Genomic DNA, 26,384 nt, shown 5'->3' with positions numbered 1-26,384 from the left:
AGACATTTTTAAAAGGGTGCTCTCTGCTCTGACCTCTATGATCAGGGTGAAAATTGTAGCAAATACCTTTGTGTTTTTTGTAGCACTGTTAGGTTGGAGATTTAATTCACTTGGCACTTTTTTTAAACCAGTTTTAAGTACAGTCGAATAATGTTAAGGATAATCACCTTATTGTGCAACAGATTTCCAAAATTTTCTCATCATGCAGAATTAAAAATTTATACCTATCAAACACTCCTCTTTTTCTTTCTTCTCCCTTTAATTCCTGGTAACCAACATTTTAATTCTTGTTTCTATGAATTTGAATACTCCAGGTGCCTCAGATACGTGGAATCATACAGCATTTGTTCTTTTGTGACTGGCTTACCTATTTCATTCAGCGTAGTGTCCTTGAGGTTCACCCAGGTCGCAGGTGCTGGCACTCCCCTCCTCTGTGAGGCTGAATGGAAGCCACATTCCAAGTGCCCACCGTGTGCGAGGCGCTCTGCCAGCCCCAATGTCATTCACAGAAAGTGTTCCCCCATCAGCTGTAGGAGTTGTAGGCAGCTGTAAACTGTAGGAAACAGTTCATATGGAGATGTATAAACATGGCTGTAAAGAAATTCAAATGGTAAGAGAGCAAATCATTTTGGAAGAATAAAAAAAAGAGTATCATAAAAAAGGATGTATTTGGGACAGGCCTTAAAATGAGTACAAATGTGATGGTAGAGGAGGATGCTGTGCAATGAGAAGCAGCGTCCACAGAGACACGTGAGTGTGAGGCATGGTACGTTTAAGAAATAGCACTCTCCTCACTCAGTCTCCCTCGGGGGCAACAGCATTCGTCATTGCTGCAGAAACAAACTAATATCATGTGTTTTTATATAGGTGATTTATAAATTCCAACAAAATACTTCTCTGTCAGATGTCTGTTCTCATGATTACAGGGACATCTACAAGTTTAACTCTTTGAGGGCAGTTTCCTGACAGTGAATATGTGTAATTTTACTTTTTTAAAAAAATCTCAACAACATAGATGGACCTTGTGAATATTATACTAAGTGAAATAAGTCAGTCAGCAAAAGCTAAGAAACATGGTTTCACTCATATGTGGGATATAAAACTGAAGCTTGTGAGCACAGGCAGCAGTGTGGTGGTTGCCAGAGGGAAGGGGGTGGGGAGAAAAGGGGGGTCTAATATATGGTGACAGGAGAAGAATTGACTTTGAGTGGTGGGCACACGGTGCAATATACAGATCTTATAACATAGAAACTCACTCCTGAAACCTCTATGATTATATTGACCAATGTTACCCCAATAAATTTAATATGAATAAATAAATAAACCTATAGTAAAATCTTCTAAAAAATTAAAATAAAATAAAAACTAATTTAACTGCTTGCTCTGCAAAGGTAACATGCCCCAGTGACTCTGCCAGCGAGTGACCCCATCCACACTGCCCAGCCCACTACCTTAGGGAGCATGTTCCTCTCACCTGGCATCCTCCCTGGCGGTCTTCTGAGGGCTCAGTTCAAAAACAGAAATGTTCCTTTGTGGAAAGTGGGTCTGAAACAAAGCCGGTTGCTGGTGCTGGAGCTGCATGTGCCCTAAGAGCCTGTCTGGAAGGTGTCAGGACAGATTCCTCACAAACGTCCGACACTTGCTGCAGTCCCCGTGTGCTGACCAGGCTTGGGAGAGCAGGCCAGGTTGGCGGGGACACAACTTCTTTGTTACTCTTGTTTCCCACCACACCATCCCTCTCACCACAAAGGGTCAGTCAACGCAGATTGCCTTCACAGGCATTTGACCAAGGACTGCCACAGAATCCCTAGGCTGGCCTGGAGAAATTGATGGAGTTCCTCTGAGTGTCTTTCTTTTCTTTTTTCATATATTTTTATTGATTTTTGAGAGGGAGAAATAGAAACATCAATGATGAGACAAAATCATTGATTGCTGCCTCCTGCCTGCACGTTCCCTACTGGGGATCGAGCCTGTAACTCAGGCATGTGCCCTGACTGGGAATGGAACCATGACCTCTTGGTTCATAGGTTGATGCTCAACCACTGAGTCCTACCAGCCAGGCACGGAGTGCCTCTCTTGCAGCCAGGGGAGTCTGAGTGATACTGGACTCTTCTTTAAGTTCTTAGCACACGTCTTATGCCCTTTATGTCTTTGGGGAGAATGTCTGTAGCTATGAAAGGAGTCCAGAGTTCTGACCTGCTGGAACCAGCAAATAACTGGGAAATTCTTACATCTTTTTTCCATTAAGACACTAAGTGCTACTATCATTAACAAGTACATCTGATACATCAGCAGTTACAGATGGCTTCTGCAGCAGGTGTTAAGTAAGTGAGAAGAGAGGCTGGGGATGTGATCACTTAGCCCAGACTCATTCTACAGCCCTCTGGCCAGAGAACCGACTGCAGAAGTAATCTGAGGGTTTCATTTTCCTTGTCCAGAGCAGTGTCATGTTTGGAAATACAGGCCCCTTGGGTTTTATGGCTCTTTGACACTCACAGTTTGGGTTTATTTTCCTTGTTCTCTGGAACGGGTTGTTTTTGCTCCTTCCACTCCATCAACAGAGACAGTTTTATGAATACACTGCATCTTGATCAGTCTGGCTGTAGAGGACTCATCCATTTCTAAGTCAGCAAGCAGGGAGCTCTGTGCGCCCTCAGCAGGACCAGCCACTGTCGTCATTGTAAATGCAAGAGGTAGAGTGAGGCCTCAGACAATCCATAAGTGTCACCCCGCAACTCAGTGAGGGGCTACCAAGGTAAAGGAGGTGTTTTTATCCCTGGATTTTTAGAGGTAAAAAAACCTAAGTCCCAAAAAAGGTTAGCCATCTTTCCCAGCTAGTGAACCCAGGTTTTCTCACCTCCAGATCTGCATTCTTTGCCACTAGCTCTCAGGGACACACACTGAGACCTGCATGGCCCCGCCTTTTGCCCTTCCTGCAGTTCTCTGTCAAACATGACAGACTGCAATGACGGTCCTTTGCAAGCCTCTTTGCTCCGCTGCTTGATTCACTTTCACCTGGTTTTTCCCTGCTTACCTTCAGGGGTGGACAAAAGTGGGCTTACGGTTGTGAGTACATGAAATACAGAGTTTTTTCCTTGTATTATTATTTATTCATGATTGTATGATTTTCCATATGAACAAGTGTATACCTACTTTTGCCCTCCCTGTATAACAGAAACACTATACTCGCTGTTGCTTCCTTGGCTTCCATCTTCACATCCCAGACTGAGAAGCATGAGGCCAGGTGAACTCTCACAGGTGTGGGAAGAACCTTGCTAGTCACACTGTGAATGCCTGTTGTGCTTTGTAATTCACAAAGCATGTCCACATTGTCTTGTCTCACCCTCACAACTACGCTAAGAATTTGGTATCTTGGAAAGAAAAGGTGGGTGGCAGGCAGCACAGCACCAGTCCATTCATCTCACTCTGTGGTTCTGACTACAGGAATGTCAGTGCCTTGCTGAACAGAAGTGAGTATAGGGATATGTTTATTTATCGTCTAACAAATGCACACATTTCACATAAGGCAAAGCCAAAACCAGCAAGGAGGAGGACAGAGGGGTCTGATGCATTGAATCCACACTTAGGAAAAGCTAAACTTCTGATTAAGTATTTGTTTCTTGAGACAAAATTTCATTGTCCCTCTTAAATGTATGCGCATGTGTAATGAAACAACCAAAAGGAAGATGCAGGCAGGAGAGGGGAAGAGAGGGTCCTCCGAACCCTAGCTGGTCTTTCCTGGGACAATAAACAACCATCTCCACTAACTTGGTCCCACTGGTCATTTCCTCCTTGCCTGTTTTGATAGAATTCCTGCATACACTTGGCTGTTTCTCCAATGATGAAGCCAAGTAAGCTTTGCTATGGAAGTATGATAAGTAACGCTGTGGAGGAGGGTGCGCAGGAAGTTAGAGCTTCACAAGATGGACAGAACCAATGTCATCACTGTGCCTTCCTGGGCAGACAGCTCCATGCCGCCTCCTGGCTCTGCTTTCTCCTACCCAAGCATCTGAGCATCTGCCTACCATAGACAGACAGCTGGACCCACAGATGAGGGAATCATGGGTTAAGGGTCTCTGACGTAGAGCTTTAACACTTCCAGACACATTGCATTTGCTAGGTTTGTGCTAAAACATCAAAGAGCCCCAGGAATGCTTCCTTTAGTAACAGGAACAGGACAAAGGTGGTGAGTTTCTGCTCTCAGCCACTTTGGAATTAGCACCACTGTGTCCTGTGCATGGGGGGTGGTCGAACAGGATGAGCCTTCGGGGGAGAGCTTGAGGGAGCCTTGTGGTTATGATTGATTCACATTTTGGTGTTAGGGGAGCCATCTCATCAGGCCCCTTGGAACCACAGGGCTTTTCTGTGTCACGGCTGTAGAATCAGCAGTTCAGTGCCCATGCATCCACAGCTGCATGACCCCAGAGCTGTGATCCATTTTATGCTCATTTCTGCCTCCTAGCCCATCTTCCGCGAAGGTGTGAATTCATCCCTCACAAGAGCATCATGGTTTCAGCTCATTCTGTAAACATGTTTTCAGCCTCTTGCTGTGTGAGCTGGGCACCTGTTCAAGATGCTAAGGATATAATGACAAATTGTTCACGGTCTTTGTTCTCCAGAGGAGCCGGCTATGTAAACAGGAGGCTCAGTTCGGAGTCTTCAGAGCGCAGTGACGTTGTCTGTAAAAGTGAGATAATAACAGTGTCCACATCACAGGCTTGTTGTGAGGATAAAATTGGTTAGAAATCAAAAGCATAGAACAACATGGGGCACATAATAGGCCTGGTGTAAGTGCTGGCTCTGATGACATACTGACAATGTCAGCACTGACATCCGCATGCCCAAGTGGGTCCCGTGGGTGCAGGATGGAAGGAGTGATGTAACAATCACGGAAATTTTTCAGGAGAGGACATTTTTGAGCTGGATCTTGAAGGTAGAGTAGGAATTGACCAAGAAGACAGAAGAGAGAAAGTTCCAATTTGAGGGAAAGTGACAAAGGCCCAGGGGTATGGAAATGCCAGGTGATTTAGGGAGCTCAGAGGTTCAGGAGTGAGGACAGTGCCTGTGGGAACAGGAGTGAGGGCAGTGCCTGTGGGAACAGGAGTGAGGGCAGTGCCTGTGGGTTCAGGAGTGAGGGCAGTGCCTGTGGGTTCAGGAGTGAGGGCGATGCCTATAGGTCATGATCAAAGGGAAGAGGGTCCATGGGGGCTCACCTTGGTTTCTCTGTGAAATAGAAGAGGTGGCCACTGAGCATGGGGAGCCAGGGAGGACGGCAACCGTCCTGTGAGAATGTGAGGGACAAAGGCCACCTGGTAGGAGTGAGCTGGGGATGGAGACTCAATTTGGGGATGAGCAAATAAGTGAAATCTAGGGGAGAAAAGCAGTACATGTGGTAAGAAAGGCTGATCAGAAGTAAGATGGGAGAGGCTATTTCCACTGGAGGAACCGAGTGGACTTCAGGGAGGTGAAGTGTGGACATGAGGAGACGAACTGATCAGCAAGGAGACCGTGGGAGCCTTGAGTGCTCTGTCAAAGCTGAGCTTTAGTCCTAGGTCACTGGCAGGTTTTAAACTGAGGAGCGACATGGTCAGATTTGTGCTCTAGGATTGTAATTTTGGCAGGACTGCGGCGGTTATACTGCCACCCTCAAAGCACACAGATAGTTGGAGGAAAACCTAGGGCCTCAAAGACCAAGAGTTGAGCCCGGCACTGCTCCCAGCATGAGCACCAGGTGTGAAGTGGACTGTACTTGCCCACCTCTCTCCCTCCGCTGCCTCCTGGCCATGCAGCCTGCAACCAGAACAACTCAGCCGTGCCTCCTCCCCCGACCCCCTCCCCATGCTAGATGATGTCCAGGAATGTAGGGTACAGCAGAAGACTGCAAGGTCATCCTAGAGACGCTATGAGGGCTGGTCTAACCCTAAGTGTCCCCCGATTCAGGGCATCTCTGGGAAGTTTCAGTGCCACTGTCATGGAACCAGGGGGTTGGGTGAGGGCCAGTTCCATTGGGCCCCCGAGTGCCTGTTGGAGCCTTCCTACAGTTTGAACAGCGCACCATGGATGCCATGTGAATGGGTGGGCCAGGCCAGCCCCCATGCTCACAGCTCACCCCCATACCAGGCACCAGAGCTCTCTGTGACAGCAGATCCTCCCAGGTGTGGAGATTATCCCCAGGTTACAGATGAGGGGATGGAGGGTGCATCGTTAAAGTCACTGGTGGAGTGGTGGCTGTTAGTAGACTTGAACCTAGGGCTGACTTCCAATATCTTGCCTGTTAGAAAGTGCCAACTAAAAGGATATGTTCACATCATGATAGCCAAGTTGTAGGCATCATGGGGCATCCTAGAGCAGGTCTCAAAGGTCCATGGGTTTCCCTGAGCATTCACATAATAACAGCTGTGTGGCAGGCACCACTAATGCCTGCATCCCGAGGGCCCTTGCAGCCAGAACACGTTAAGCAGGAAAGGAGATGATGGGTGTTTGCTGAGAGCGCTCATCCTGCTGTGTCTTCAGTGGGTGCATTTTATCCCTGAAAGCCACAGCCCAAGGTAGGCCTGTGCAACGTTCTGGGTTTCTTACCCCAAAACTCACACCTGTCTCTCACCTTCTGCCACAGATCCTGGAGCCCCTGTGAAATTGCCTTGTCTGCCAGTGAAACTGTCACCTCCGCTACCTCCAAAGAAAGTCATGATCTGTATGCCTGTAGGAGGGCCAGACCTCTCGCTGGCATCCTACGCAGCCCAGAAGAGCGGCCAGCAGGGTGGGGCCCAGCACCACCACACGGTCCTGCCGTCCCAGATCCAGCACCAGCTGCAGTATGGCAGCCTTGGCCAGCACCACCCCTCCGCCAGCGGCTCCCTCCCCATGCACCCCTCCAGCTGCAGGATGATAGACGAGCTGAATAAGACGCTGGCTATGACCATGCAGAGGCTGGAAAGGTAATGGGGGGCGGGGGAGGGGGTGGAGGATGGAGGATGTACTTGGCTGGGGAAGAGGAAGAAGAAAGGCTGGGTATTTGATCATGATACAGGGCTGTGAAGGCTACTGGGGGAAAAGCTTGAAAGTAAAATCAGACCAAAATCTGAATGTCAAGGAAAGTATAGGGAAAAACACACACAAAAGAATCATATTGGCCAATTGCCAAACTATGTAACAATCACATTTATCAAAAAGAAAAAGTGACATATATGTTAGCACATATTATATTTCTACTAGACGCCCGATGCATGAAATTTGTGCAAGGGGTGTGGCCCTCACAGCCCAGGCTTCGTCCGGAAGGTCATCCAGAAGGATGTCTGGAAGGTCATTCGGCTGTCGGGTCTAATTAGCATATGATGCTTTTATTATAGATAGGCCTTAACATTTCTTGAAAGTATAAACACATAGCCCAACCAGTGTGGCTCAGTGGTTAAGTGTTGACCTATGAGCCAGGAGGTCACAGTTCGATTCCCGGTCAGGGCACATGCCCAGAGTGTGGGCTCAATCCCCAGTAGAGGGCTTGCAGGAGGCAACCGATCAATGATTTTCTCTCATCATTGATGTTTCTGGCTCTCTCTCCCTCTCCTTTCCTCTCTGAAATCAATTTTCTTAAAAAATTTTAAAGAAAGTATACACACATAATCATTAATAGTACTTAGCCCTAGGTCAGGGAGTAGGGGAGAAAATTGTTTGTTTTCCTATTTCATATCTTCCTGTACTGCTTAATTTTTTATTTTATAGATATTACTTTTGTGATATAAAAAATGCCTATTTGAACATAAAATAAGAAAATACAAGAGCTGGCAGAATGGCGGTGGGAAACCAGAGGGATGGGAAAAGTGGAGAGTGCCCTGTTCTTGCCAGTGGAGGAGGCGGAGCACGGCAGTCTGCTTAGATGCGTGTGAGCCTCTAATGTTCAGCAACTGGTGCAGCCCCTCTTTCACTAGAATCTGCTTCCAATGGCATTGCTGGGGGGTCTGCCAAGAGAAACCCAAGGGCAGACCTTCAGCAAAGACCCTGATCCCCACCACCTGGGGAGAGCTCTCATGCTGGTTCTGAATGGCTCTGATGTGCGTGTGCATGTGTGTGTGTGCACGTGAGCACGAGCGGTACATGAGAGTGTGTGTGTGTATGTGTTTGTATTCAAACACCACCCTTCTTGTGCCCAGAGGTGCCTAAAATTTCCAACTATCATTCCAAGGCGTGTTGCCTGACCTAGTTCTCTGGCCTGACAAGAAGAAAGTGGCGATCTGGTGGGAAGGGTGTGTCTGAGCTGGGACCCTTAATGCCTGTCCTAGGTTAGTGACCTCTGTTAACTGGGCCCTATGGGAGGAAGATGGCACTGTGAGGTTCCAGCTGATCACCAGGCAGAGAGCCAGGGACAAGAAGGACGCTTCAGGAGCTTTCTGGTGCAGTTTCCCAACTGCCTCTAGGCCAAGCATTCTGTATTTGGGAAATTGTTGGCTCAAGGGAAGTCACTGCCACTATGTATGCTAACTTCATTGTGCCACATTAATAGCTTCCTTCACAGAAGAACAAAAAAAATGTATTTGGCCCCTTGTCATAATTTTCAACTACTGTTATGATAATGAGGACAATGCAAATTTAACATGTGGATGACACTTTTTAGTTGATTACACACCTTTGTTATCATCTGAATCCTCACACTACCTTGCTAGACTAAGTGGAGAAACTAAGGAAGGCTGAGTTCCCCAAGGCCAGCTACTCAAAGAGTGATCCGCAAACTGCTTGTTGCCCATCTGCAGCCAGATAGATGAGAGCCAGCCTTTACACACGTTTATGACCATTTGACAGGCTAATGTTATGTCTGTTGAATCTTATAATAAAAAAGAATTTAACTTTTTATATTTATTATATTTTACAAAAACATCCATTTGTGATGGATTGAAAATTAAAGTATGTAAATAAGCCAACCAACCAACAAAAGTGGCCCTGCCCCATAGACATACTGGCAAGCACTGCCCTCAGTAGTCCTTCAAGGCCATGCCTTCCAGCCCGGGTCTTCCTGCTACACATCCAGAACTCTTTCTACTCTAGTGCAACTGCTTTCCCAAAGGCAGCTCATGGTGAGCGTAATTTCCTGTCCCCATGTCTACTATACATCCAGTAAGTTTTATATCTCTTGGGAGCTTTAATCAACTGAAAAAGATACTCAGGACAGTATACTAGGAGAATATTGCTAAATACATTTCCATTAAAGTATGATATTTTCAAAGGTTCTGTTGAAAGCACTGCCCAACAAGTTACACAGTGTTCCTTGGTTCAATAATTTCTGTGTATTCATAGAATATTTCAGTTCACTGTAGATCAATGGGTAGGTTTGTTGACCTAAACCGAGGCAGGTTCTTTATCAAAATGAATCCTTGAGAACAAATCGGGGTGGCGGGAGGGGACGTGTTGTGATATTATGGGAGGTGGGGGTGGACAGGAAGACAGCATGATTTGGCAGCTGAGCCTAGGCAATCCCCAGGCTCTTCTTACCTCCTCTGTCTCCTCCCGCCTCATCCGAGGTCAAGGCCTAGGGTTGTTCTGATAGACCAGCCAGGACATAGGGCATGAATGCATATATCACTTTAGCAAGGTTGCCCTTCAGAAAAAGGAAGCCTTTATTCCCAAACAAATACAGATTGGGAGATTTTTCTGAGCATCCACATTGTCTTCCAGGAGTCCTGACAGGACCTGGGAGCAGAACAAGGTCACAGGCCACCTGTCAGTTGAGTGAGGGAACTGCCACTATCTCCAGTGATGTTGCCATTTTTTTATTTTCTAAGAATTCTCCCTGTCAACATGACTTCATTCTTGTTCTTACCAAGTTTAATACAGAAGGGAACAATTATTTTCTCTCTTCTAGCAATTTCCAGTAACCCAAAAAAATACCACGAGAAGAAAGAAACATTACCGATCACTTTGGCACTCTGCCTCCAAAGGCCGAGTCCCAGAATGTCACCTGTAGGGCATTAGCCCAGACTTCCATTACGACTCTAATGAAACACTATAGTTAACAAGAAAATTTAATGAAGAATTAAACAGCTTTAATATCTGACTTCAGAAACCATACATTTGAATCAATAGTCATATTTTAATTAAAATGGACCTTGAGGACCAGGCAAGCAGCCCACCATTGCAGTGTTCCTGGTCATTTGTCTTCTAGTCTCTTAGAGAAAGGGAACCTCCTTAGGTCCCAAGATAGCCCATTCCATTATCAACAGGTCTGATTATTACAAAGTTCTTTATTACATTCAGCTAAAATGTTTACTTATTATAACCCCCGGTCTTATTTCTAATCTTCTTTTACTGTGAAAGGCTTTCAAATCCTTGAAGATAACCACCATTTACTTTATCTATCTTCCCTCTTCTATACTAATAATCCCAAGTTCATGTAATCATGTATTGAGATGGTTTCTAGACCCTTTACTATCTTATATTCTCCCAAGATTTTTAAAAATCTGTTCTAATTTGTATGAGGTTCTCAATCATTACCCTAATCTGAACCCTGCTTGATGACATGAAAAAATGACATGTTAGATAGGGACAACATTGACTCACCAGATTTGATGGGACAGTGCTGAAGGAGAGAACTAGAGACTGGCTGAAGCAAAGTTAGAGAGTTCCATATTTATCCAATGTTACAGGGCTGCCCTAGGCAGTGTGGCCACGATGGAGACAGCCCCCCACCATGGCTGAGTGCATGGGTTCCAGAATCTAACCGCCAGGGTTTCCGTCTCAGAGATGTCACTTCCTTTTGCCTTCGATTCCTCGTGTTTAAAACAGGAATATTAATAACAACCTCATTAGAGTTGTTTGTGAAGAACAAGTGACTTAATTCAAATCACTCATCTTATTGAGTAGCATAACAGTAAGTGTCCAAAAAATAGTGTCCCATAAAAATGTATACACAGTTTAACAGCTGATAGCTCGATTTTGAAAATGAAATGTATTTAAATAAATATTGTCTTTATAGTTATTCAAAGTGTGTATACATTTTTTTGGAGCACCCTATAATTTGGAGCAAAATTTTATAGCACACAAAAGTTGCCTGCAGCCCAGCCAGCATGGCTCAGTGGTTGAGCATTGACCTATAACCAGGAGGTAATGGTTCAATTTCAGTCAGGGCACATGCCCAGGTTGCAGGCTTGATGCCCAGTAGGGAGTGAGCAAGAGGCAGCCAACCAGTAATCCTCTCTCATCATTGATGTTTCTATTTCTCTCTCCCCCTCCCTTCCTCCCTGAAATCAACAAAAATATATATTTTTAAATTGCCTTTAGTGCCCCTAAAAGGCATATTGCAAATCTATCTTATTGTAGATTTTGTTTGTATCAGTTTCCTCAAATTAGATTGTTTTCATTTGTTTTCTCCCTAGTGATAATTCATATATTTTTTGAAGATGACATTTCATCATCTCAAATATTATGCAATATTTATTTTTAATATCTGCAGTAAGCTCTGTGATCTAGTTGGCATCAATCTAGGAATTCAGGCTTCAAATCCTAATCAGCCACTATTTTCATTCCCATCTTAATTCAGTTGATCAGTTCTACTAGCTGGGAATTAAATTACTACCTTCAAGAATATTGAGAATATAATAATTTCAAAAATGGACAGAAAAAATTGAAATCAGTAGTCCCCAAAATTCCTTCAATCTCTACAATTCTCTTATTCCATAAATATTTTAGGCATTTCAAAGAGTGCACATCATTCATTATCCTAGTATAGTCACATTTCATGGTGACAATGATTTTCTTCATGTGACCTCAAAGGTCACAGGAAATTCTAACGATGAATTCTTGGTCCTGAATTTGATGGGTTTCTTGTAGCCCTAACAGTCTGACATTTGCTGCATTGGCTTATGTTAATGACGTTTCCACCTGCAAATAAGAGTGTCCCAGGATGATAAGCAGAGGTGCATTGGTGCCCTAGCAAGAACTAAACTCTGAATGGCTGAATGTTACTTGCTTGTGAAGCAGCATATTTGAAGAAGTTCAGCATTTTGTTTATCATCATGCAAAAGGCATACATTTTTAAGTGAACTATGTTTTCAGGGAAAGATTCCTTTTTCTTATGTTGATGACCATCTCTTTAAAATCTGCAGTTCTGGTTAGACATTTGTCCCTAACTCTTTAAGGTCAGAGTTTTATCAGCCTCTTCCTTGAGGTCAATTCTTTGAGTTTAAAGCATATATTTATTCTCTGTAAGTGGCTTCCTGTAGTTACTGTTTTACCGTTTAACTGCTATTCCAAGGGGCATGATGAGATTTCAGTACAAAGTTCTTTCACTCTGAGTAAGAGAGATCATCCTCTGCAAGGTTGGCGAGCAAACTGATTGGAGGAAGGTGAAAATGAGACTATATAAACCATTAACATCCTTTTAAGAATCAAGAGGATTACTAGTAAAAAGGAAGTGTATTTTCAAAAGAGAGAGAGAGAGAATCCACACCTGAATTCCTATGTGTACATCAGTTGAAATCTGCCTTGCCCAATGGATAGTGATTCTTTGATCTTACAAACCATTGTCCAGAAAGATTTTACAGACCAGAAATATAAAAGCGGTAAAGGAAGTGTTTTAATAAACTAACAAATAATATCCATAATGACTGGTTTATTGCCAATGTTTAAGCCCATCCCTGCTAAAACAGCAACTACCCGCATTGGTGTTATTTAAGCACAACAGCACCAGCATTATCCTCTGATCTCACAGTGGCCTGTGAGGTGGGCAAATAGGTTTCTCCATTTCACTGATGAGGAACTGGAGACCCAGATGCACACTTAGTGAATGGCCCAGCTGGGACTCAAACATCAGCCTCCTCACTCCACGTCCTGCCCTCCTGGCACCACCATCCAACCAAGCGTGATCTAGGACGTTGGCTGATGTCTAGGGATAAAGTCTTGTGAAAGAGCCACCACTGTGTGGCTCCTCCATCAGAGATGGGGAATGCAGGGAAGGGTGGGCTAGTGGGCAGACTCTGCATGTCTTATTGTGTTATTCATCACATCCCAAGTCCAGGCCATATTTCAGAAATGTGGGTCATTCGTCCCTGCAAGGACAGAGTAAGGGTGTGAATGAATTAATTTGAATTCATTCCCACTGCTAGAAAAAGAAGAAGCTCAAAACACATCCTCTACTCCAGGACGCTCAGGACCCCAGTCTTTATATAGAAGGGCATAGTTTCTTGCTGACAGAAATCCAACAAAACACAAAGGCTCTAATATTGAGTTTTAATCTCAGAAGGCTAATCCTAGGCTGTGATGAAACACAGTGTGTGCCTGCTGTCCTAAAATAAAGCTGATTAACTCTGTTCTTGGGTTGCAGTGTTATTTCTGTCATTTTTTAGCCTCAGCCTCGGGCACTGCAATTTGTAGCACAGTTTCTCACACATTTTTGGTCTCTCAGAAGAAAACGGCTGATTGTTCTCTCTCCCCTCTGAAAACTCCCTTCATCGCTCGTGCAGACTAAATTATAAAAACTGGTCCTCTTGAACTTTAATTTTGTTTTCCTTGTCATATTTGTATATAATACATTTTCTCTGTCCTTTGAAGAGATTAATGTCTTTTTTTTTCATTTTCACAATGTTGCATTTGAAATTAGACACCTGAAAGCAACATTTCTTTATTACACGATTTTCTTTAGAAGTGATGGCGAAATGGTTTCCAGGTATTTTCAGTGAAGATTAAGGATTTAAAATGCACAGTGTTTTTTAATTTCAAAACCTGCGCCTGATTTTCTACAAAAGTATCAAAGGTGTTTGATCACCTGTAATCCCCGCCCACTTTGAGTCACCTGCTCTACTCTGCACCTGCCTGTTGCCACCTGATGGAGATAAAGCCAGGGTTATAAAGCTCCCTGAAAAGGGACCGAGTGTTGTCATGACCTTGAAATGTTGTAGATGTCTTGGCCTTCATTTCTTTATGAATTATTAAAAATAAGCTGCCTGTCCCTCACTCATAATAAACAGGAAAGGTAGAGATGCTTAGCAGTGTGACTATATAAATGTAGGGAACTGGGGGAAGGTAAAGGGGATCTGAGAGGGGCCCTTGTTCTTTCCATCTATGTGTCTCCTACTCAGTTCAGAAGAGTTGAATTTTCCAAACAGAGGACTCATTACATGTTATTCATGATGGAGCAGTATAGAGGGGAGGGAAGAAAGCGTCTCACTTCCCTGGCATGTCATGGGACATAATGAAGAAGAGAGTGTGGAATGCATGCTTTTGATCAATTGAAGACAGCCATTTACTCTCCAGCTTTCTGAAGTCTTCTATTTTTAGTATATCTCCTGTAAGTAGCAGCCCTCCTGTTTTAGGTAAACAACTGTTTATCCTTTGCTGTTCTTCCATCATTTTCATGAAGGAAGATATTCAGGCTGTGGCATCCTCTAGGGAGACAGGGAGGACAAAACAAAGTCCACCTCCTTGAGAGGTTACCTTTCAGTGGAAGAAATAGATGATAAGCCAGTGACTGTTATATTTTGTACAGTGGGGACAGGGAACTGAAGAGAGAGAGAGAGAGAGAGAGAGAGAGAGAGAGAGAGAGAGAGAGAGAGAGGATGGGGGGGCGTAAATGGTGATGTCTTTCTATCCTAAAGAAACACATCATTAATGCGGCCACAGTAAACCCACTGCACTCCTCCTCACTGCAACACTCCATTATCCAGGGCTGGGCTAGCCAGCTCTGTAATTATTCTCTCCTCTCTCGCATCCTATTCTCTCTGCACCCCTACTTGCCCCCAGCCACATGCCGCTCACACTAAACCTGCTGTATGGCTCCAGCCCAGAATTCAGACCCACCTCTGTTCCACAGTAGCCTTAACCCGGGGCTCCTCACAGCAGAATTCATAGTGAAAGAGTAGTCGAGTTCTGTGAGCATCTGTGCTTTCCCTTATACAGATAATTATTATATTTCATGTTGTTTTGAATTTGTGGTGCATAAAATCAAGATAATAACAATACTGTTCCTACCTGCATGTTTTTGTGAAGAGTGAGATAATGAACATGTACAAAGCACTCTGACAGGCCCCGTGGGGAACAGCATGTTAGCTACTGCAGTGGTTTGCAGGATGCCCTGCTACTTCCTCCTGAGCTGTGCAGCCCGCTATGTGGAGTAGAACGGAAATATCCCACAGCGGTGCAGCTGTCCAAAATCTTGTGAATGTCATGAATGCCCTCAGGTTTTTGCATGCTCATTCCTGTTACATTTGTCAGGAAAATTATATCATTTGGAGCTACCAAAAGGGGAACAGAAGTTCATTTTTCTCCCTCTGGAATAATTTAGGAGTCTTTGATGTTTATTTAAATTCATTATAGAATGTCACATAAGAAGAAGCCTTATGGTTCTCTTTTACCTTACAAAGCAGCCTTACTCTGGACAGTCCCCACTGAAGGGGCCCAACAGCCTGTGAGTGTAGAATTGGAAAATGGAATAACCTTAGGCTCTCTCTGTTACATCTGTGCTCACACAGCTGGTCCTGGGTCCGAAGGCATTCTTCCTTACATAGACCTCTTTGGATTATCTTCTTAGAAAAAACTCTAGATCCCTATTTCCAAAACCTTAATTCTTCTTTCACAAGGATACTTTCCCTGCAACAGCAAGACCCTCAGGAACAGGGATGATTTTAGTGAATTAAATGATGAGAAATGCAATATGACATCTTCTGATTCCAAGAGACTTCAGCCCAAATACTGAGCTGACTTTTCCATCAGTTCCAAAAACATGCACAAAATGGGACTGGGATATGAAGGTAATTAATAACCAGCTCTGTCTTCAAAGTCACTAGGGGCAGGGAGCAAATGCGTAGACACATAATTATAACACAATGTGACAGGTGCTGTAATTGAGGTGAGAATGGAGATGTGGGAGAACAGAGAAGGGCTGATTTTTGTTGGGAAAGTTAGGAAAGACTGTTCATAAGAAATGGCATGTGAGCTGTCCCTGAAGTGCGGTAGGATGCTTCCAGCCAAACTCAGAGGATAGGCTAAGGCGGAGCGATGACAGGAGCAGAGAGGGGAGGCAGGGCGCTCACCATGTGCTTGGGAAGTGGCAAGTGGCCCTCTGTGGCTGACACACTGGGCAATCAGTAAAGAGCCGTAACAAAGGAGACTGAAAGGAATTGTGGGGTCAGGTGATGAGGCCCCCCCACTCCATGCCAAAGAGGATAGAATTTATCATTTACAGTGAGACCCTTCAGAGATCTTCACTGGGAAGATGGAATGATCAGACCTGTTTGGCAACAGTTGAGAGTGGACTGGGTGCTGGGTGCTGGGGCGGGGGGGGCAGAGAGGAAGGTTCTGGAAGAACAGCAAGGTCCGAGCCACTGTAGTACTGCTGCTTCCGCACGGGTGGTGTGGTGACATCAGTGGGAGGCCAGGTGCTGTAGTCCTGCTGCCCCTGTTCGGTAAGGCCTGCATCCCTCCTGCTGCAACCGTGGTCATGGGCCTCGTTTTTCCTCTCTGAGATGGGGGGAATCCAGCACCCCATTTCCTAAGGTTGTTGTGAGACCTAAATGGATCAATACAAGGTGTAGTGTCAGCACTTAAAAACATTAACTTTTTCATCACTGTGTACAGCAATCCAGTACACGTTAAGGAAGGCTCCACATAGGTCAGGATGAGGGGCATTACATCTACCTCTGGTTTTAGTACCTGGTCAGCCACCAGGAAGAGGAACAGAACACAACCCGTGTGCTATGAGAGCCACTTGAATTCCAGACAAAGTGAAAGCTTGACTTCAAAGAATTTTGATGTGAAGAGTCTCCTCATTACATGAATCAGCTTTTCCTTGGGGCTTGACAGGTGCTCTGGAAGATGCGGTGACTGAAGCCACCAGAGCATTATTCTGTAAATCACCAATCTAGGCAACATGCTGAGGAAAGCTGTTGTGCTCAGTAGTCAGGCTGGTGATCTTATGTTCGGGGACTAGACCAGGGCTGCAAGTAACTGACTCAGTGGGATGCTCATAGCATCAAATTGTTGGTACAGCCACAGCGACAGTCTGAGACACAGCAAGCCCAGAACTTAGGAGACAGGATCTGGACACATGTCATCATCCCTCTAATCCTGTGAATTCCTCACAATCCGCACCAAAGCTGCTTTAGAAGTGACCCTCGTGCTACAATTCTGAGAATGCAGTGCATGGCACAGCCATTGTGGATACTCTAGGCTGTAGTTCCCCAATGGGCAGTTCCCCTCCCGCAAAAGACTTTGGCCGTGTCTGGTGATATTTTTGGTTGTCACATTAGAGGAGAGGCCACTATCATCCAGTGGGTAGAGACCAGCGGTCCTGGAAACATGCTACAGTGTACAGGACAGCCCCCACCACAAAGAATTGTCTGACCTGAAATGTCAATCATGCTGCAGGTGAGAGGGTCTCCAGGCTATCACTCACCCAAGTGTGACTTTTGCATCAATGGTGGTACACATAGCAAGCTTAGCACAGCCTTTTATAAAAGATTTAATAGTCATTTCATTTAACCGTAAGTTATAAACACATAATTAGCATATGAAGTCTATGATTACAAAGATATTATTGCTTAAGATGAGGCTAAATTAGTATTTAAGTTTTTTTAAGTGTTGATTTATAAATACAACATACATAATAGTGTAAATGAGCTTCAGACATGGCACAGACCAAAAACACACTAAGGAGTATGCCTATGATCAAGGGTTAGGAATCCTGGTTTAGACCAGGAGTCAGAGAACTTTTTCCATAAGAACCAAATAGTAAATATTTGACGATCTGTGGCACATATTCAACTCTGCCATGACAATGGGTCAGCAAGTGACTCCTCTCAGCATCCTGACCGTTATAATCCAGTGTCTAAGATGAATCCTTTAAACTCTGTGCCCCAGGTATGGCCTGACCATGGTGAGGTAGGACACTATTACTTACCCTGGCTAGCAAGATTTAAAATATTTAAAAAGTAATGATGCCCATTTTTACACATGTTGTTCATTCTCTTCACCTTACATGTGTACAATTAGTGGGGTTTGTGTTGAAACAAAGTACACAATCTTACAAGTAGCGTAATTCAGTTTTTGGATGTAATGCATTGAAGCAGAGTGGGTTCAGATTCTCTTCTTTCTTTATTCCCAGTGTCCTCATGCTCCCCTTGGAGCCTCTATTTCCTGCTTAATAAAATGAGATAATGACACCTCTCCTGCAGAGTTATTAGAAAGATGAAATGAGATGCTGGATGTGAACGCTTCTAGAAGAGTAGGCAAGATGTTCAATAAATGTTCACTCCTCCTTTCCTTCTCTACCCCTGTTCTCCCACCTATTGGATCAGGATGCCCTTTCCATTATTAAAGCCATTGATTAAAGTGGCAACCAAGTCAGGGACACCCGCAGCCCTGCAATACACCACCAGACGCCCCCCTGAAAATTAAAAACAGATCTCTTAATACCCTGTAAAAATGATTTGTAAACCACCTACAACTGCACCTGAGTATCGATGATCACAGCCCATATTTCCTCCATTCAGCAAAAACAGTGAGCAATTACTGAGTGTCCAGTTTGTGTCAGGCATGGTGCTAGGCATCTGCTACAAACATGAATTAGACATGGTGCCGGCCCCTCAAGCAGCCTACAGCGTGGTTGGGGAAGGAAAGATAGCAAGCAAACAGATGTTCCCAATTTTCACTATTGCAGAATCTCCCAGGAACACAGGCAACAGGTTGCCTGAGCCAGTTATTAAAAGGTAAATAGAAATTAGGGTGAAGGTTGGATGGGAGCACACTCCAGGCCAAGAGTGTGCAGAGCATTGTTGTGCGTGACCAAGGAGTAAATTGTATGGGGACAGAGGCTGGGTTCATAATATGGGTCAAATTTTGTGAGGCATTGCATGACTGCTTCTGGGTTTTTACTTTCCTTCAGCAGTGAGACCTTTCACGTAGAACACAACACCTTCTAAGTGACAACTCCAGTGTGTAAAACCGGCATTGCTAAGACTGAGGTTCAGCTGTGTGTTCTCCTTCCTGCCCACAACCAGGTTGGAGGCCAAGTGTATTAAGGGGCTACACTGAGTTCCTTGCCTTGAATAGTATAGCTCATGACGTGTTCACTGTATTTTCCATTTGTCGCCCTTGAAGCAGTGGTTGGAGATAGGGCAGGCAGAGTTGTAACTGTGAGACTAGATCTGAGTTTTAGAAAGTTGCTCTGACAGAGGTGTGGAAACTAGACTGAAACTGGGAGTGTTTTGAAACCACTTGGAAAGCCATTTCTATAAATAACAAGTGAGGGTCTCCATAAGGGCATGGCCAGTGGATAATTTAACCAATAGTAAGTGGCAAAATTTGGAGTCAGATTTGTATCCTAACTCCTGAATCTGAGGTCGCTTAATCACCTCCCAACCTCCTCCTCAGCCAACCCATCGCTCACATCTGTCTTTTCTTGCTCTCCTGTGCTTCTCCAGAGTTGCCAGCTAGACGAGCTCATCTGGGTGTTTGTCCTCCTTCCCCTCAGAGTTGGCAGACAATGGGTATTTATAAATAGAACTAGAGGCCCGGTGCACGAAATTCGTGCACGGGAGCAGGGGGTCCCTCAGCCTGGCCTGCATCCTCTCCAATCCAGGACCCCTCTGGGCTGCTGGCACCTAACTGCTCACCTGCCTGCTGGCCTGATCCCCCTAACTGCTCTCCCCTGCTGGCCTGATCCTTCTAACTGCTCTCCCCTGATGGTCTGATACCCTTAACTGCTCTGCCCTGCCTGTCTGATCACCTCTAACTGCCTCTGCCTCAGCCCTGCTACCATGGCTTTGTCTGGAAGGACGTCCAGAAGGTCATCTGGAAGATGTTCAGTCTAATTAGCATATTACCTTTTTATAAGTATAGATGCCACCTTGCCTAAAAATGCAGGTTGTTAGCAGGTTTTCCTATCGTGGAAGGGGAACCTGCAGTAGCATCCTGGGTTCTGACCAGGGCTTATGCACTCGAGCTTTATCTCAGCAGATGAGATTCCTAGAAGACTCTTGGATGTACCTTGAACATTTCTATCGATTTTGCCAAATCATCCTCCAAAAATGTTGAACCACTTTAAACTCCCACCAGCAACCATGCATGTGCCCTCTGTTCTACTTTGATGCCAGTATCATTGATTTCCCCCTAGAAGCTTCCCTCCCCTCAGCCGGGACTGCTTGGCACTTGAGCCAAACTCACTGTTCAGCCTGGGACTTGATTTCCCGAGATAGAATTATGGAGGAGGAAAAATAGTTTTCCTCTACCCTTCTGAGTTCTTAGGGGAGGCCCTTGTAATGAAAGACAGATTACCAAGAGAAAAACTAAAGTTCATTAACATGTGTACCTCGTGTATATGTGGGAGATCCCAGGAAAAATGAATAACTCCCCAAGGTGGCTTAGAATCCAGATTTAAATACCTTCTTCCTAGGAAAAGGGGACGAGAGATGTAGGCCTCTTAGAGGAGAGTACATGATTTTTAGGAAAAATGAATGGGGGTGGGGGAGATAGTTTGTAACAAAGTTAGGGTGTGATGTCAACTTCTAGTCTCCTGTCCTGTGACAGGAGTCAGTCTTCACTGGCTGATGGCACTTTTCCCATCAAGGGAACCTTTTGGGGGGTCTGATTTTAGGCAGAGCAGGAGACTTCAGTGAAAACCTCTCCTTGCATTTGCTGTTTTTCAAGCATCTGCAGGTCAAGATCATCAGTATAACAACACGGCATATGTTGGGGTGGCATGTTCTCTGACCTTCAGAATAAACCCAACAAAAGCTTGTTTCCTCTCTTAGATGATTTGCCACAGTAGCATTATTCCCTGGAGACAGTATTCTGACCAGACCTTCCTGGGAGTGGTCATAACATACCCTGTGCTTGTAGAAAGGTGTGAGCCATATCACTAAATAAATCAGGGTCAGTTTTCTCATCTTGTGGAAAGGGAGATAAAGTTATGATAGTTTATCTCCCTTTCCACAGGTTTCCTGCCGGTTTGTGTCTCTGCTGCAGCCCCAGTGGCCCCAGCGCCTCTGCGGCCTTGGGGCTAGGGGTTGCTGGGGGCCAGGCCCCCCTACGGGCTGTGTCTCTGCTCTTCCAGCCCCAGCGCCCCCGTGGGGCTTGGGGCTGCTGGGTGCCGGGCCCCCTGCGGGCTTGTGTCTCTGCTCCTCTGGCCTCAGCGTCCCCAGCAGCCCCAGTGGCCCCAGCGGCCCAGAGCCTCCTCGGCCATGGGGCTTGGGGCTGCTGAGTGCTGCCCCCCCCTGCAGGATGTGTTCTGCTCCTCTGATCCCAGCGCCGAGGCAGGGCTTGAGGCTGCTGGGTGCCGGCCCCCCTGTGGGCTGTGTCTCTGCCCAGAGGCCCTCCACCAACAGGTTGGGGCAGAACGCCTGCATCGTCGCCAGGCTTCACTCCACCACTTGGAGCCTACATATGCAAATTAGCCGCCATCTTTGTTGGTGGTTAATTTGCATATCACACTGATTAGCCAATGGGAGGCATAGCGAAGGTATGGTCAATTACCTTGTTTGTCTATTATTAGATAGGATATTTAAAAACCCTTGTGGTAGATTCACCTAGCTTCCTAGAAAACAGCTTTTCACCCTTATGGTAAAGTAGACATTCTTTTTTCTTTATTCCTTTTTTTTTCTAGAGATGAAGGGAGAGGGAGAGAGAGATAAAAAACATCAAAGATGAGAGAGAATCATTGATCGGCTGCCTCTGCACAACCCCCACTGGGGACCAGCCTGCAACCTGGCACATGCCCTGACAAGGAATCGAACCTTGACCTCCTGGTTCATAGGTCAACACTCAGCCACTGAGCCATGCTGGCCAGAAAGTAGACATTCTATCATGTGCTAGAGTCACACCTCAGAAAGATGACCTTATTGGCCATGTGAGGTCCCAGCTGGGTCTATAGCACCCCCACAGGCAGTCACTGATCGCCATGGCTGGTCCCCATTTCACAAAACTAGTAGGTCACATGATATCTAGTACCTGCCTAAGTACACAGTGGTCAGCAAACTCATTAGTCAACAGAGCCAAATATCAACAGTACAACGATTGAAATTTCTTTTAAGAGCCAAATTTTTTAAACTTAAACTATATAGGTAGGTACATTGTTATTAACTTAACTAGGGTACTCCTAAGGCTTAGGAAGAGCCACACTCAAGGGGCCAAAGAGCCGCATGTGGTTCGCAAGCTGCAGTTTGCCAACCACTGAGGGGGATCAGCCTTCCAATCCCATTCTACTCAGACTCACACTCCCTCGTGTCTTTGAGGGAAGAGAAACCATAGTGCCCTGTTGATCACAGCTTTTTTTTTTGGTCTTCCTTTGCATAATATTTCTCCTTTCTCGGTCCTCTTGAGGTACTTTGGAACCCTTTGCCTTAAGGAATTCATACATTCTGGTTTCAAACTCTTTTTCCCACCAAACATAAATATCTATGGGCTGCTTTTTATCCCTCAGATCTAATATTCTCAGCTCTGTGCCTTTGTTGGAGCCATTGTTAATTAATTTATAGCTTAGGGAGAGGAGAAGACAGGTGGGGCAAAGCATGAGCCATGGAATTACATTTCTGCCTCCTCTGACCCTGCTTCCTCTAATACCCAATGTAGAATCCCAAGCAGAATTGGGATGCAGTGCATGTGGTTGCCTGAACGAGGGGCACCTTGTGAGGTGGGGCACTAGTGCTGCCAGTCAGTCACCTTTCAGTCAACTGTTATATTTGTCACCCAGACACCATCTACCATGTTCTCCACCTTCCTGTGCTCATGACCATTTGTATTGAACTAGATGGAAAATGGACCCCTTTACCTGCTCATCCTATATAATAAAAGGTTAATATGCAAATTGACCAAACAATGGAACAACCAGTCCATATGATGTGCACTGACCACCAGGGAGCAGGCGCTCAATGAGGAAGATGCCCCCTGGTGGTCAGTGTACTCCCACAGGGGGAGCGAAGCTCAGCCAGAAGCCAGGCTCACGGCTGGCAAGCGCAGTGGCCATAACAGGAGCCACTCCCACCTTCACGGCAGCACTAAGGATGTCCGACTGCTGGCTTAGGATGTCCGAGAGGGCGCAGGCTGGGTTGAGGGACCTCCCCCCACCCCCACCCAGTGCACAAATTTTGTGCACCGGGCCTCTAGTGTCTAATAAGATGCTGCATTTTTTTAAATATTTGATTTAATCTTAGTAGTTGAAGGGCTTTTTTTTAGCTGATTGAATTCATTGCCTTGAATGTCATAGCTCATAATGTGTTAACTAGATTTTCCATTTGTGTCACTGAAGAGTTATGTGAAAAATATAAAGAGCAAAACAGCTCTTTGGAAACAATGGAAGGAAGAAAGTTAATTGAATTTAAATTAGACATAGCAATAATTTAAAGCATAATTGAAAGTTTCAAAGGAGCCTATCATGCATTCATATGTCATGAGTAAGATTTTTCTTTTGTATAAAAATATTTTAATGTGAATTCATTGATATATAGTATAACCTCACACTCCATTATTTTATGAATATCAAACACTTTTGGATGGTAATTGTGTTGAATTTTCTACGTTTTAGAAATTCCTTAAATAAAAGATATAAATCCCACTTCCAATTAATCTGAAGAAGAATTATAAAATTCAGCTGTGTGTTTCTGGCCCATTATTCTTGCTGGGCTTCATTCAGAGTCTGTCATGAAAAGGATTCTAAATTGCTTTAGGAGCCTAAGATAGAGTCTATTAAAAAAAATAACTACTTTTTTTATGTTACGCATTTCCTAATTTTCCTACAATGGGCTTATATGGGTTCTATTTATGAAGCAAATAATTTTTCATTAAAAATACATTTTATTTGAGTTGGCTCAATTTAAGAAGGAAAACAAGACTATAGTACTTGTGGCTGTTGAGGGGAGAGAACTCTCTCTAAGTCATCCTTGACCACATCCACCCTGATGTTCATGAATGAGTTGCCAGCCTGTGGTCCCACCTCTTCTCTTTCCCTGAATCTCTCCATGCATGAAGTTTCAAACATTCTGTCCCACACTCAGCCTCTACCAGTCACACTGTGGAGCTCTGAAAGCTAGAACCTCATGCATTCTCTCTTCTCTGGACCTCTAGCTTCTCCATCAAATTAATCCTTTTACTCCTCCTACGAGACATGTCAGTGGCAAAGAAACTTTCCTTTGCCACTTGGAGGTATGGCTCTTAACCAGAAACACTTGTGGAATGAAATTTATTTTTCAATTTTATGTTTTTATTTTTTTAATTGTAGATACACAGGACCAAAAAAAATTACATTTTAACCATTTTGAAGTGTATAGCTCAGTGGCATTAGGGACATTCTCATTGCTATGCCAGTGTCACCACCATTCATCCACAGGGAATAAGGATTCCTACTCCTACCCCATGCTGTTGCCACAATCAGAGAAGTCTGCTGCCCTCAAATGTTTAACTATAAGATGAGAAATGAGACTTCAATTGCCCTGGAGACCCTTTGTCTCTTAGGAACTGACCACTGAGTTTTAAGAAGGTTCTGATGCGTGTATAGACATTAGCCAGAGTGACTGTCTTCTTTCCTCCTTCTCTTTGAACAGCTCTGAGCAGCGGGTCCCCTGCCCCACTTCTTACCACAGCTCCAGTTTGCACTCGGGTGACGGTATCACAAAAGCAGGACCTCTGGGCCTTCCAGAAATAAGACAAGTGCCAACTGTTGTGATTGAATGTGATGACAATAAAGAAAATGTGCCTCATGAATCAGACTACGAAGACTCTTCCTGTCTCTACACAAGGGAAGAGGAGGAGGAGGAGGAAGACGAGGATGACGACAGCTCATTGTACACCAGTGCGTGCATCCAGCTCTTCATTGGGGATGGGGCGGGGCCTTTATAGAAAGAGCGCTGACGAGCTGCCCAACACTGTGGTTCTAACTTGAGGTCTGGTGTCAGCTTGCCCTGGGTCACAGGGCAGCTCGATTAACCTCTTAGGGCCTCAGTGTTTTCATTAGTAAAATGAAAGGGTCAGTGTCCTCTGAACATCCCCATAGCTCTAAAAGTTACATCCTGCTGCACCTGCTACCTCTTAGATGGCTCTTCCTTGCTTCAACTACTTCCCTTAGGATGCAGCCCCCTCCCTCAAAAAAAGGGGTAGGAACCCTGAAATTCAATTTGAATCTGCATAATACTCAGATAGACTCACCATTGTGTATGCAGCAAATTCACTTTAAGCAGACCTCAACAAAATTGAGAAGGCCTGAATTGAAATTTCTTACTTAGGTCCTCAAATGTGCTAAGAGAGAAGAGATGAAGAAAGCAAAGTTCAAAATCTGTCATTCTGGCCATGAGTAATCAATACATTTTAGTTAAGTGATTAGAAACTGATATTTGGTTAACTTTGTAATAAATTAACTTATAGCAACTTTTCACTGAATATATACCGTGCCTGGCCACGTGCTAAGATTTTTATTCTGTTATCTACATCTTACAACATGCGGTAGCGTGGACACTACTGCCCCATTTTACAGAGAGGGGAAGAAAAGGGAGAGGCCAGTGACCTGCCCAGAGCCTCACATCTACTCAGGGGCAGTGCTAGGCTTTGATACCACTGTCTCATTCCAAAGTCCATGTTGTAAAACCAGTGAGGAGGGGAGAGGACTCGCCTACAAGATAAAATCCAGAGGAATCCCCCAAACTTGCTGCTTCCCACTCTCCTCCTGCTGCTGGTAGGAGTCCTGGTGGCAATGCCATGATCAAGGTGATGTCCAGGAGAGGAGCACGAGGGGCGGCCAAAGGCCCAAATGACCCAGGCAGGAAGGAGCAGCTGCTCAGCCCCGGGCACTGTTCCCTGCCCAGAGAAGTGAATGTTTTACAGCAGCGTTTCTCAGCCTCAGCACAGGTGACATTTTGGACCAGATTAGACTTTGTTGTCCTGTGCACTGCGGGATATTTAATAGCATCCCTGGCCTCTGCCCACTGGATACCAGAAGAGCCTCCCCCAAAACCCAGTTTGACAATCAAAAGTGTCTCTAGACTTTGCCAAGTGTCCCCTGGGGAACAAAATCACCTGGTTGAGAACCATAGATTTATCCCAGATGGAAGGCAGCCCTGCCCTGGCTGGCTGCTCAGAACTCCTTACATTGAAAGAAAAACTATCCCAGAATATTGACTATTTTAATGAACTCACTTCCACTCCCACCCCAAACAGACCTCACTGTCTGCCCAGCTTTATTTTCCTTCATGACTTGGCTCCATAGTCACTGATCTCCTTTGTCTCCTGTGACGACCTGGTTTATCTGTCACCTCTGAGCTTTCCCACATGCAGACATCCACCAACCTGCTGCCTGGGCGCATCTCGCTTGTCCTGCGGGTGCCAGCCCCTCCTGCTCTGTGAAGCTCCCCGTGGTTACTAAAGGCCCCTGTCCTTTCTCCCCCTTTTGCTTCTATTACTCTCCAGTCTGTCCCTCCTTTATGGTG

At 45.0% G+C, this 26,384-nt stretch overlaps 1 protein-coding gene across 1 annotated transcript in view; it reads left to right on the top strand.

The window, feature by feature from the left end:
* The window catches only part of PHACTR1 (phosphatase and actin regulator 1), a 227,667-nt gene that overhangs the window by 156,594 nt on the left and 44,689 nt on the right, over positions 1 to 26,384 (top strand). The window contains exons 6-7 of the mRNA XM_006091776.3: positions 6,617 to 6,938; positions 24,510 to 24,757. Coding sequence (XP_006091838.2) covers positions 6,617 to 6,938; positions 24,510 to 24,757 — 570 coding nt within the window. The remainder of the gene's footprint in view (positions 1 to 6,616; positions 6,939 to 24,509; positions 24,758 to 26,384) is intronic.

Source organism: Myotis lucifugus, unplaced genomic scaffold (assembly GCF_000147115.1).
Source record: "Myotis lucifugus unplaced genomic scaffold, Myoluc2.0 scaffold_95, whole genome shotgun sequence".
Classification (NCBI taxonomy): Eukaryota; Metazoa; Chordata; class Mammalia; order Chiroptera; family Vespertilionidae; genus Myotis; species Myotis lucifugus.
The sequence above is the reverse complement of the archived record's forward strand: the minus strand, read 5'-3'. Positions and strand labels throughout refer to the sequence as shown.